The 12552-nt window shown below is 45.1% G+C and overlaps 1 protein-coding gene across 5 annotated transcripts in view; it reads left to right on the top strand.

Moving 5' to 3' along the window:
• The first annotated feature begins 239 nt into the window (after nt 1-239).
• Slc17a5 (solute carrier family 17 (anion/sugar transporter), member 5) overlaps nt 240-12552 on the top strand; it is a 51559-nt gene continuing 39246 nt past the window's right edge. Inside the window, exons 1-3 of one of the 5 annotated variants that reach the window (NM_001276452.1) lie at nt 240-411; nt 9578-9774; nt 11100-11255. In NM_001276452.1, the coding sequence (NP_001263381.1) occupies nt 318-411; nt 9578-9774; nt 11100-11255 (447 nt within the window). In that variant the 5' untranslated portion in view covers nt 240-317. The other 4 variants (NM_172773.3, XM_011242737.3, XM_017313345.2 and 1 more) reach the window with 4 other exon arrangements.

Raw genomic sequence — 12552 nt, 5'->3', positions numbered from 1 at the left:
TCACTGCGAGATGCAAACCCCATCGCCGCCTTCAGGCTGTCCAATGCCCGGGCTTTTACTAGTGTAACAGAGTCCTGGGCTCCCTACCGCTGGTGACACACATCTTGCACAGCGCAAACGCCACGCCCAACCCAACCCTGCCCACAGCGGGAAATTGCCCGAAACTAAAATGGCGCCTTAGGAACAGGCAACCAGATATGGGCGTGTCCTGGGGCGGGGCAATATCCTGCCCCGCCCAGCCAGCACGGCGAAGGGCTGTCCTGCCGAGAGCTAGGTTGGCCAAGCAACGACGCCGGCACATCTGCTCTCCAGGCGTTATGAGGCCCCTGCTTCGGGGTCCGGCGGGAAACGACGATGAGGAGAGCTCGGACAGCACCCCGCTCCTGCCGGGCGCCCGGCAGACCGAAGCGGGTGAGCTGCGGGACCACCGAGTGATTGCTAGTGGCAGCGTTCCTGGCGGGCGGGTGGTTCCCGGCCGTGGGCGCCTTGAAGGAGTGGCTGCGGGGTCGGGGGGACAGGTAGCCGCTGTAGTGCTGTGGGTCGGGACGGAGGTGCCTGTGGCGCTGGCGGGACTGAAGCAATTCAGGGTCGGAGGGGTACCCGATCCGAGTCAATAAGCAAAGGGGCCAAAGTGCTTCTTGCTCCCCTCCAGCGGCCGCCAGGTTTCCGCTTATGCCGGCCTGTAAACATGTGATCTGGTAGCGCCTTGTTGGGGAGGAGAGACAAAAACAAAACAACAACAAAGAAGAGTTAACAGCTGTTGAGTGTGCGGGGGACAGTTGCATAATCCCGCGAATATCTTGTGCTGTAAGACACCAAAATATTGCAGACATTTCTATTTTTTCCTTGTCTATCAGACTGCAATTTAAGTTAGGAAACAGGTTATTCTCAAGATAAGATATCTTTAGCACTCTAAGACAATATGCCGTACTAGAGGTCTTGCAGGTGCTACTTCAAAAAGCATCTTCATTGCGGGGGGGGGGGGGGGGGGCGCATGTTGCACAGAGGTATAGTCCTTGCCTGACAAGGTTCTAGTCTCCATACCCACCATCCCCCAAAACACAAGTATGTGTCTTCACTGGATTTCGCTACACTTTTGTAATGTAGCTTCCTGAAGCTACAGAAAACTAAAGGACAAATCGGCTTGGACACATTCAAGGATATAGGTGTGAGAAAGAATTGAACTGGAAATTTGCCTTTGTTGGCCCGGAACAGTCTTCTGTCGGTATGTCTTTTGTTGACATTACCAAAGAATTCTTTCGTAACTGTTTTAACCATCCTTCCCACTTGTGTGGGTAACTACCCTACTTTCTGACTTTATTCAGACTACTTCTGTTGGCTTTTGGGTGATCTGTTTTGGTTTTGTTTTTATTTTTAGAATAGTTTGTTAGGGAACTGGAAAGATGGCTCAGCAGTTAGAGCACTGGTTGCTCTTCCAGGGGACGAGGGTTCAGTTCCCAGCACCCACATGGAAGCTTACAACCATCCATAACTCCAGCTCAAGAGAGCCAACACCCTCCCTACTCAGACACACCTGTGGTACACAGACATACATACAGGCAAACATTCGTACATAGAACAGATTTTTTTTTTAAAATCTAAAATAGAATGTTTTATTTTGAAAAGTGTAAGGCATCAGTAGGTCAAACCTAGGACTTGCATTTTTTTGGTTGGTTGCTTGGTTTTCTTTGAGACAGGGTCTCATGTAGCCCCAGCTGGCCTCTATTTTGTAGCTGCAGGTGACTTAGTTCTCCTGACCTTCCTGCCTCCACCTCCTGAATGCGTGGTAAGCAAGCATTCTGTCCACTGATTCACACCTCCTGCCCCCTTGGCTTCCCTCTTGGGTTAGAATCGAAGTTTGACACTTTGCCACTGCTCTGGATTCCCTGTCCCTGTCCTCCGTCATCACATCCTCCTTGGTGCCACAGACACGTGGCACCGGAAGTTGCACGCAAGGCCGATTGCTCCGCCAGTTTGGTAGGGATATCTACCTTCCCGGCCGTCCTGTCTGTTCCACTAGGAGCCTCGTGCCCCACAAAGCTTAATTTCCCACAAATGAGAAATACACTTCTTAACACGTGAGCTCGATCTCCAGGATCCAGAGAAGGCAGTGATAGCAATTCAGTTCCTGAAGTTTCTGTGTGCTGAGTAGTGTTCTGTGTACTTTGCGGTTCATCTTCATCGTTCTGTAACAGGAGCTCAATACAGTAAGCGCTCGACGGTAATGTGAACTATTTGTTAGTAAACCAGCTCGGGGGAAGGAAGGTCCTATGTTCTCCCTGTGCCTCTCTCACATCCCTACTTCTGCAGGCCCTGGTCCTGCTTTTGCTAGAATGGCTGTGCTCACACCCACCCCACCCCCGCAGCTACCTGGCAACTTCTGCCCGTTGAGGAAGCCTCTGTTAAATATCCCTCTTCCAAAAAAGACCTTTCCTGGCTCGTCTCCCGAGATTCTCAGGCCTCCTTTCTCCCTTACATAGGTACGTAGCACTTTATTTGATTAGAAATGCTTTCTCAGAGCCAGCCAATGATGGCACTCGCCTCTCATCCCAGAACTTGGAAAGCAGAGGCAGGCGGATTGCTGAGTTCAGGACCAGCCTGGCCTAGAGCAAGAGTTCCAGGATAGACAAGGCTACACAGAGAGACCCTGTCTTGAACCCCCTCCCCCAAGCAAACAAACAAACAAACAAACAGAAAGTGCTTTCTCAGGTATGGAGATGGGGACTATGTGAATGGACACTGTGAGTCCCTGTGGTTTTTAATCCCCACAGCTCGGCTGATATGGATAGTCTCAGGGAAGCCTGCAATGTTAAACAGGCAGGGTTGTCTCGACAACAGAAGATGTGTATAACCTGTTTTCCACCCAGAAGGTTGGGAGTGGGTGTGGTTAATAGTCTAGTGACCTGTGCTATCTGTAGGGCCAGGCCACACCTGACTCCCCCAGACTTTTGTTTATTCCAGACTCTTCCTCTCCAGAGCTTTATCTCGGACATTGTTTCTCAATCGATAAGAATTCATCTTTATGGAAGAGATCACATGTACTTTGTAATGCCATAAGCTTCGTCATGCACACGGGATTGAGTTAATTGTCGCCAGGAAACCTTTTTCCAAAATTGTACTGTACTTAAATGTGCCTAAAGCAAACGGTCCTTCCGGGCGGGGTTTGAACCAACACCAGCTGCTGAACTGCGTGCATTAAGCCAGATTTCCTTCTTGCCTCACTTGTATCAACACTCTGCGGGCTGTGTTGTTGGCAGAGAACCCCACAATCAACGCTCAATATGAGGGGCTCAACCATCAGAGATGGTAAGAAATTTTTCCTTTAAATAGAAGCAGAAGGCAAGAATTCAGTCGTCTTGCCCAAGGAGTCAGGATCTTAAGTGGGAGAGTGCAAAGGATCATGGGTTCTAAAGAGTCCTCTGTGACAGAGAACTTTGTACAATTATTGAAACATTTGCTAAGACCCAGAGGAGGGGATGGAGTCCCACAACCACTCAGGCATCCCAGCCGGGAAGTCACCCATCTCTGTGCATTTGGGGCTCATTCTCCTGAACCGCCTGACTGGAACTCAAAGCCCTCAATCCACAGGCTCCTCCTGCTGCCTGGATCTGGGAGCTCAGAGCTGCTTAGTGTAACACCAGAGTTCCAAGGAAAGGCAGACAGGACTCCGCTGAGGCCATATGAGCTAGGTCTAGGCACCCCCAAGTTTAGCGTGTTTGGAATTTTGTTTGCTTTAGGGTCTCACTATGAAGCCCTGGCTATTCTAGAATTCATTCTGTAGACCAGGGTGGCATTGACCTCAGCTCCTCCTGCCTCTGCCTCCTGGGTGCTGGGATTAAAGCTGTCGTCACCACCTGCCACCATATGGCTTTTGATAAGGACAAGGAGCATATGTTTTATATACAGATTCCACATGCTCCACAAAAAATGATTGTTACCCATCCCTGGTTGTACAGCTCAGTGGTCTGACCTTGCCAATCAGCCAGGTTTTATTAGGTGTTTCTAAGCCATTGAACATTTTTAACTGACCTATTATATAAGTTAGCACATGATGGACAGAAATGCACCGTGAGTAGAAATCCGCCTACTTGAAAAGAAATGTTGCAGAAGGATTGTGAATGTACGGGGAGTGTAAGGGAAAGATGGAAACCTTTGGAATGGGGCCCTCCAAGGTGGAGTCTCAGAGAGTGGGAACAGATGGGACAAGAGCAACTCGGGGACAGAAATGGAAGAGAGAGACAGAAATGCAAAAAGGTTCCGTGGGCTCCTTCAGCTAAGTTCCCTTCCTTTGAAAATAAAACATAAATAAAAAAAGAAAAATCAATTCTTTTGAAACACAACAGTGATACTGAACTGCTGGCACCTCTGTCTCTAGAGAAAACAAGCAGCCAGGGGCACCCATGGCTGTTGCTGCTAGCAGGGTTGATGTGGTGTGTGCCTGTGACTGAGACTACAGGCGCAGACTCTGCTGATTCCCAGACACAGCGAGAAGCCATCCAGTGACTCAGCGCATCAGCAAAATAAGAAATTCAATCAATGGAGACTTTCTCTTTCTTTCTTTTTTCTCTATGTAGCCTTGGCTGTCCTGGAACTCAATCTGTAGACCAGGCTGGCTTTGAACTCAGAGAGTTGCCTGCCCATGACTCCCCAAGTGCTGGGACTAGGATCTCGAACCACTACGAACCCGGCTCAAAATGTTCAACACATTGTGGTGTGGTTTTGTTTAGTTGGTTGCTTGCTTTTTGCTTAAGATGTATATATTTTTATGTACAATGGTGTTTTGCCTGTATGTATGTCTGTGATCCTTTGGAACGTATGCCAGCTTCCCTAGAACTGAACAGACAGCTGTAAGCTGCTGTGTGGGTGCTGCGACCCGGGTCCTCTGGAAGAGCAGCTAATGCTCTTAATAGCTGAGCCATCTCTCCTGCCCTGGGTACATAGCCATGGCTGTCCCTGAACTCAGAGATCCTCCTGTCTCTGTCTCCCAAGTGCTGGGATTAAAGGCGTGCGCCACCACGCCCGGCTTTTTTTTTTTTTAATTTGTATTTTTGTACATTACAAAAATTTCTAAAATAACTATGTAAATAGGCTTGGGATGGATTTAAGAAGGAAAATAGTACATTGGAATAAAGTTTTTAAAAATATCCTATATAATACAGTGGCCAAGAAATGCAAACATAATTACATGTTTCTCAAACCTACATGTTTCTCAAACCTCCGTGGAGGCCAGAAGGGATTAAACCAAAAGTCCAATCAATAGCAATGAATAAAAGTTGGATTATTTTGAATTTTTCACCTAAAACTATTTTTGGTACAGCCTGAGAACTCCATTACATCATACTGTCTATAAAATGTAATAGAAACTAAAGCCTGCCATCAAGTTCTTCCTCCATGAGACTGTTGCGCTTGGGTAGGGTTCACAGTTGTATTTCGTTCACAGTGTCAGTTGTACTAATCTCTGCTTTCCTTGCCTAGGAAAACCCAATGGCTTTCTTCCTCAGAATTTCCTGTGATTAGTTCCCAGGTGCTGCTGAAAACCCTGTTACCTAGCAGGAGAGTCTTAAGCTCAAAATTAAAATGGACTTAAATTTTAAAGATCCTCTTTAGCTGGAACATTTGCCTTTGATCCCAGCACTCAGTCAAATCTCTGAATTCAAGGCCAGTCTGGTCTGCGAATGAGTTCCAGGATAGCTAGAGCTACACAGAGAAACCCCGCCTCAGAGAATGAATGAATGAATGAATTCCAAATCTTAAATTTAGCTTTAAATCTTTAAAACATAAAATCCATTGTTAATTAAGTGGATTTTGTTTGTTTTTTAGTTTTATGCTTGCCCTTGGTCTAATAAGTGGTCAGACCCTGGCAAGGGAGTTAGCAGAGGCTCACAAGAGCCTATCCTCTACAGAAGCCACTGTTTTGCACAGTATTGCGAGTTTCTGGTGCATAATTAGTAGTGAGTGTCTATCAGCTTGGCATTTGAAGCTACAGCTGTCTGTCTGGGACCCTCCCTGCTGTCAGGTGTGTAGAGAACTATGCTGGAATGTACTTCGGGCGTACACAGTACACACCAGGCATGCATTGGGCTCCTCCTCATGTTGTCCTATGATCTCTGGGATGCTGTCCTGTTCATATGCATCAAAGTGAGAGCCATCTGGGACTTTGTTCATTTTCTGGAAAGACATAAACATAACCTGTGACCTCATCAGTCACAGAATGCAGCCCGTGGTGAGACACAGGAAGCTAGGAGCTGCAAGGAGAGTCTCTAAGCCACATGTGGACTACTCTTTTGTTTGTTTATTTTTTTATTGTTGTTACTTTTTGGTTTTTTGTGGGCTTTTGTTTTTGTGTTTGCTTGCTTGCTTGCTTGCTTGTTTTTGAGGCAGGGTTTCTCTGTGTAGCCTTGACTGACCTGTAAATAACTCTGTATACCAGGTTGAACTCAAACTCAGAGATCTGCCTGCCTCTGCCTCCCGAGTGATGGGATTAAAGGTGTGTGCTGCCACCACCCAGCATCAATTAACTACACATGTTCTTTCTAGGACTCATTACAACTAAGAAATGATAATGGTCATGCTTACATTAGCAAACATTTTAAAGAATTTTACAGTTTCTGTAATATTAATCATGTTACTAAAACCCTTACAATCCACAGGGTTAAGCTGTGGAATGGCTCCATTAAATTCTTAATTGGCAAAAATTAGAAATAAAAGGGGCACACACACCCAATTCCCATAGACTGTGCTACAGCTAACTATGCTGACATCACTTTAGAGGATAATGCTTGTTCTACTGCCCAAAAATATTTTGCCCTAAAAGAAGACACAGCCTAAAGTAAGTGTGTGTGTGTGTGTGTGTGTGTGTGTGTGTGTGTGTGTGTGTGCACATGTGCAAATAGTTCTAGAAACTAATCAATAGTAAGGGCCCAATGTTGTTCTAACATCGGGTTCGGATCCAGGGTCCCAGATGGCTCCCACTTTGGTGCATATGAACAAGACAGCATCCCGGAGACCATAGGACAAATGAATCATCTAAAGATAGGTAACAAACCTATCAAGACGAGGAGTAAGCCAAAAGCTTGGGAAAACATCAAGATGTTAGCTCATCAAGTCTAGACTGGGGAAACGACAAGGATCCAGTACAACCAACCCCAAAACGCCGCTGCCTACATGCCCATTCTCCCGTGCTAGTGCAGCATCCAAATGCCTTTTGGTCACGGGATAAAAGACACACCTGCATTAGGAGACAGTGTGATGTTACGCGGTCATGCTAAAAACTGGTTTTAGGCTTTTTTATTGCCAGTCCCAGGAATAGTTACTGATACACAAAGAGAGGTCTCAAAGATGGTCTGTGTGATTAGCAAAACTACTAATATTACAGCAAAAAATCCTAGCAAAAATGAATCAAGGCCGGGCGTGGTGACGCACGCCTTTAATCCCAGCACTTGGGAGGCAGAGGCAGGCGGATTTCTGAGTTCGAGGCCAGCCTGGTCTACAAAGTGAGTTCCAGGACAGCCAGGGCTATACAGAGAAACCCTATCTCGAAAAACCAAAAAAAAAAAAAGAATCAAGAGATGGGTGGTTTGAGGAGCACAGTTTTACAAAATAGAGCTACTATAAATGATATGTTGCTCAAACATAAGCTTGGTTACCAACAGCTTCCTGGTATGCGTTGCTTTAATGTGTCATATTTTTCTCATAGTATTGATGGTCATATTAATGACTTACATAAAGAGATGCATGAGCGAAATCTCTCAAGTGACTTTTGAATGGTTACCATGGTTAAGGAGGCCTTCTCATTTGGTTCTCCGTTCACTAGTCTTGAAGTCCTCTTATGCTTGCCTATATTAATTAGACTAGCCACGGAGCCAATGTATTCAGCCACGGCCCCTGTTACAGCCACTGTTTTTTCCTTAAAATATTAGAAATGGGAAGATGTAGAGAGAACAAGGCCCTTGTGCTCAGAGACAAGCACGAGGGAAACCAGGAATGTTAAACACACGCAGGGTTGTCTCTTCAGCGGAAGGGGTGTATACCTGTTTTCCACCCAGAAGGCTGGGAGTGGGTGTGGTTAATAGCCTGGTGACCTGTGCTGTCTGTAGGGCCAGGCCACACCTGACTCCCAAGACTTGTTTATTCCAGACTCTTCCTCTCCAGACCTTTATCATGGGCATTGTTTCTCTGTCAATAGCAACTGTGCTCATGGGAGCTGTCATATGTACTTTATAAATGGAGCAAAACACACAGAGAGAGAGAGAGAGAGAGAGCTCACATTTTAGAACTGAAAACCTTGAGGATGAAAAGATTGTTATCTTCATTTATTTCATCTAAGTCACTCTAAACACAGATGCCCAGAGCTAAGAGTGGGCCCTGGGCCTCGCTCCCTCTCTACACGTTTGTTTGCTGTCACACCCACTCTACATTCCTGTGTGGATAAAGCACATTTCAGAGGCTGGCGCTTGTTTTGATGAGTGCTTTGTTCCGTCACGCAAGCTTGATCTTGCTTTGAACTCAGTGTGGTGGGTATCCAGTGGGCCGGCTCTCTGCCATGCAAACTTGTTTTACCTCGGATCACTTTCAAAGAGTATTCTAATTAATTCATAGGCACATTTTCTTTCCTTCCTAAAAGTATTTCTGGCTAAATGGGTTTACAGTCACAACCATTTTCATAAACCTGGCATCGATTTATTTTTCCTGTATCTTTTAAAACTTTGTAGTCTTGTATTTTCTGATTATTGATAGTACCTTAGAAAGGTAAGTTGCCTGACCGATATTTTTTAAATGATTGTCATTAATATTTTGAAACACTTTGCTCACCTTTACATTTTTTTAATTATTTGTTTTTGTGTGTATGAGTTTTGCCTGTGTGTATGTCTGTTCTCTGAGTGCATACAGTGACCATGGACGGGAGAAGAAGGCAGTGGGTTCTCCAGAACTGGAGTTTCAGACTGTTATGAGCCACACTCTGTGGACACTGCTCAGCTAACCCCGTCCAGTTTCAGACTGTTAAGGGCAGTCAGTGCTCTTATCCACTGAGCCATCCCTACAGCCCCTTGCTCACCTTTTAAAAACCCTTTATTTATTTAGTGTTGGGGATGGGAGTCAGAGGACAACTTTCAGAAGTCAGTTCCCCTCATCATGCTGCTCTCAGTGACTGTCAAGCAAGCACCTTGCCACTGAGTCATCTTGCCTGCGCTTTCTCCACCTTCCTTCCTCAGCCTCCAGACCCACATCTAGCTCACATGATAAAGGACTTATAAAGCCACAGCAACCAGGGCGTGAGGAGAAACGAACAACGTGCAATAAAAGGGGAACTATAAAAAAAATATTGCGATGGGAAAATACGATAAAGTAGCCAGGCAGTGGTGGCTACTTTAATCTCAGCACTCGGAAGGCAGAGGCAGGTGGATCTGAGTTCAAGGCCAGCCTGGTCTACAGAGTGAGTTCCAGGACAGCCAGGGCTACACAGAGAAACCCTGTCTTGAAAAACCAAACAAATGAACAAACAAATCTTTTTTTTTAAAATTCCTCTCATGATTTAGAGATCATATAATTTAAAGTTTTCTCTCCATCTTAATTTCAGCTCCAGTGTGCTGCTCTGCTCGGTACAACTTAGCGATTTTGGCGTTCTGTGGTTTCTTCGTTCTCTATGCCTTACGGGTGAACCTGAGTGTTGCGTTAGTGGACATGGTAGATTCAAATACAACTCTGACTGATAATAGAACGTCTAAGGAGTGTGCGGAACATTCTGCCCCCATAAAAGTTCACCACAATCACACAGTAAGTGCTGTTTTTAAACAAAAATGGGATATACTTAAAAACTGAAATACTTAAAAATAATGACAAATATCTGCCTTTATCAGAAAGATACCAAAATATTGGAGTTTTTGGTTTGGTTTGGTTTGGTTTGGTTTGGTTTGGTTTGGTAGTCTTCCCAGGTCAGGATCTTTTTCTGTCTTCTTGGGAGTTAATTGAACAATTAACTTAATTATAACTCATGCCCCCACATCTCTTGATCTGTTTGGAAAGTAATGTTTCAGGTTCCTGAGGAGAACTTGAAGACATTTCATTGGTACATCACAAGATTTGGTTGTTTTAAATTATTTTGGCTATCCCAGAACTCACTATGTAGACCAGACATACCACGGAGAAAAGTCTGTCCCTGCCTCCCCGAGTGCTTGCATTAAAGGCATGCGCGCCACCACAGTCCAGCCCAAGCCTGTGGCTCTATTTTGAACCTTCAGAGTCAAGGTTGTTCCACCTCCACAGTTCCTCCCATAGAACAGCATCCTAGACTGGCACACTTGCTGAATTTTATGGCTTTCGGTTCTTTATCCACTCGCTTCTGGAAGCTACGTGTGGTGGCGACTCTCCTACCTTCTAGCAAGCTTGTCTCAGGTCTTTGTGATGAAGCACCAGAACCGAAAACAACTTGGGAGGAAAGATTGTACTGTCTCTTGCTGCTTACAGTGCCTCATGAAGGGACATCAGTGCAGGAAGCTGGAGGCAGGAGCTGAGGCAGAGACCGCGGAGGAGCACAGCTTGCTGGACTCTATCCCGTAACCTGTGCAGCTTGCTTTTCATAACCCAGGGCCATCTTTCCACAGTAGCCTAGGCCCTCCCACATCCATCATCAATCAAGAAAATGCCATGCAGACTGGCCTGTGAGCCCATCTGATGGTGGCGTTTCCTTCATTGACGTTCCCTCTTCCCAGATGACTGTAGCCTAGGTCAAGTTGGGGGGCGCAACCAGCACAGTTTGCGTGCTTTGCAGTCCAAATCAGCAATTCAAAACTTTAAAGTCAGGTGCTGGAGAGATGGCTCAGCATTAAGAGCACTGACTGTTCTTCTGGAGGTCCTGAGTTCAAATCCCAGCAGCCACATGGTGGCTCACAACCATCTGTAATGAGATCTGATGCCCTCTTCTGGTGTGTCTGAAGATAGCTACAGTGTACTTACATACATTAAATAAATAAATAAATCTTTAAAAACTTTAAAGTCAAAGGATTCTTTCTACTGCTTTACAGGGTAAAAAGTACAAGTGGGATGCAGAAACTCAAGGGTGGATTCTCGGCTCTTTTTTTTACGGCTACATCGTCACCCAGATTCCCGGTGGGTACATTGCCAGCAGGGTCGGAGGGAAGCTGCTGCTGGGCCTGGGCATCTTAGGCACCTCCGTCTTCACCCTGTTCACACCGCTGGCCGCAGACTTAGGCGTGGTGACTCTCGTTGTGCTTAGAGCGCTGGAAGGACTGGGAGAGGTAAAACTTTGCGTTCTTGTTTTACTTCTTTTTTTTTTTAAGATTTATTTATGTTATGTGAAGCTACCTTCAGACAAACCAGAAAAGGGCACCAGATCCCATTACAGGTGGTTGTGAGCCACCTTGTGGTTGGTGGGATTTGAACTCAGGACCTTTGGAAGAGCAGCCAGTGCTCTTAACCACTGAACCATCTCTCCAGTCCTTACTTCTTATTCTTTATCTCATCTTCCCTCCTGTTCTAAGTGTTCTTTTAAAAATTTATTTTTATTTGATATGTATGTACGTGTATACACACACACACACATGCGTACGCATGTATGATGTGAGTGCAGTTTCCTACACAAGCCAGAAGAGGGCGTCAGATCTCCCAGAACTGGGTTAACAATGGTTATGAGCATCCAAGTGAGTGTTAGAAAGCAAACCTGTGTCCTTAACCACTGAGCCATCTTCTCCAGCCCAGAAAACATCTTCTAACGGAGACAGTACCTCATGCTTCAGAAGACAAGAGAAATAACCCTCTGTCACAGTGGCTAAGATGGCCCATACTTACCATACATACATACATTTTGGCTTGTGAGCCGTCACCATATGGATGCTGGAACTGAATCCAAGTCCTGGAAGAGTAGCCAGTGTCTTAACTTCTGAGCCATCTCTCCAGCTGCTCTGTTGGCACATTTTGCAAAACATGTTAAATTGCCTTATTTTACTAAGTTTGTTATTATGTATGGAACTTCCTCTTTATCATTAGTTCATAGTTTTCTAGTCTTCTAACCTAGAATTTATGATTCTATCTAACTATAACATATGATTTTATCTAACTATACCAACTTACTTCTAGATTTTTTTTTTAATGTTGATGGAAATAAGTCAATGAAAAACCAACTTGCAGAGTTCCGAGTTCTTTTACTTTTTACTTATTTTTTTTATTTTTATTTTATGGACATTGGTGATTTGACTGCATATATATCTGTGTGAGGGCATCAGATTACCTGAAACGGGAGTTACAGACAGTTGTGAGCTGCCATGTGGGTGCTGAGAATTGTACCTAGGCCCTCTAGAAGAGCAGCCAGTGCTCTTAACCGCCGAGCCATCTCTCCAGGCCCCTAGAATTCTTCTAAGCTTTTATACCATGAGAAATATTACTATTTCTTTTTATGCCCTTCATCATTTTTTCTCTTACTTAATTTTGTTTCTGTGCTGGGAATCAAACCCAGGGCCCTGCACACACTGCAAATGTTCTCTAAGACTAACCCACAGCCTATTTAGAAATCACTTCATTTTTCTCTTTTTTTTTCCT

This window comes from Mus musculus, chromosome 9, assembly GCF_000001635.26.
Source record: "Mus musculus strain C57BL/6J chromosome 9, GRCm38.p6 C57BL/6J".
Classification (NCBI taxonomy): Eukaryota; Metazoa; Chordata; class Mammalia; order Rodentia; family Muridae; genus Mus; species Mus musculus.
The sequence above is the reverse complement of the archived record's forward strand: the minus strand, read 5'-3'. Positions and strand labels throughout refer to the sequence as shown.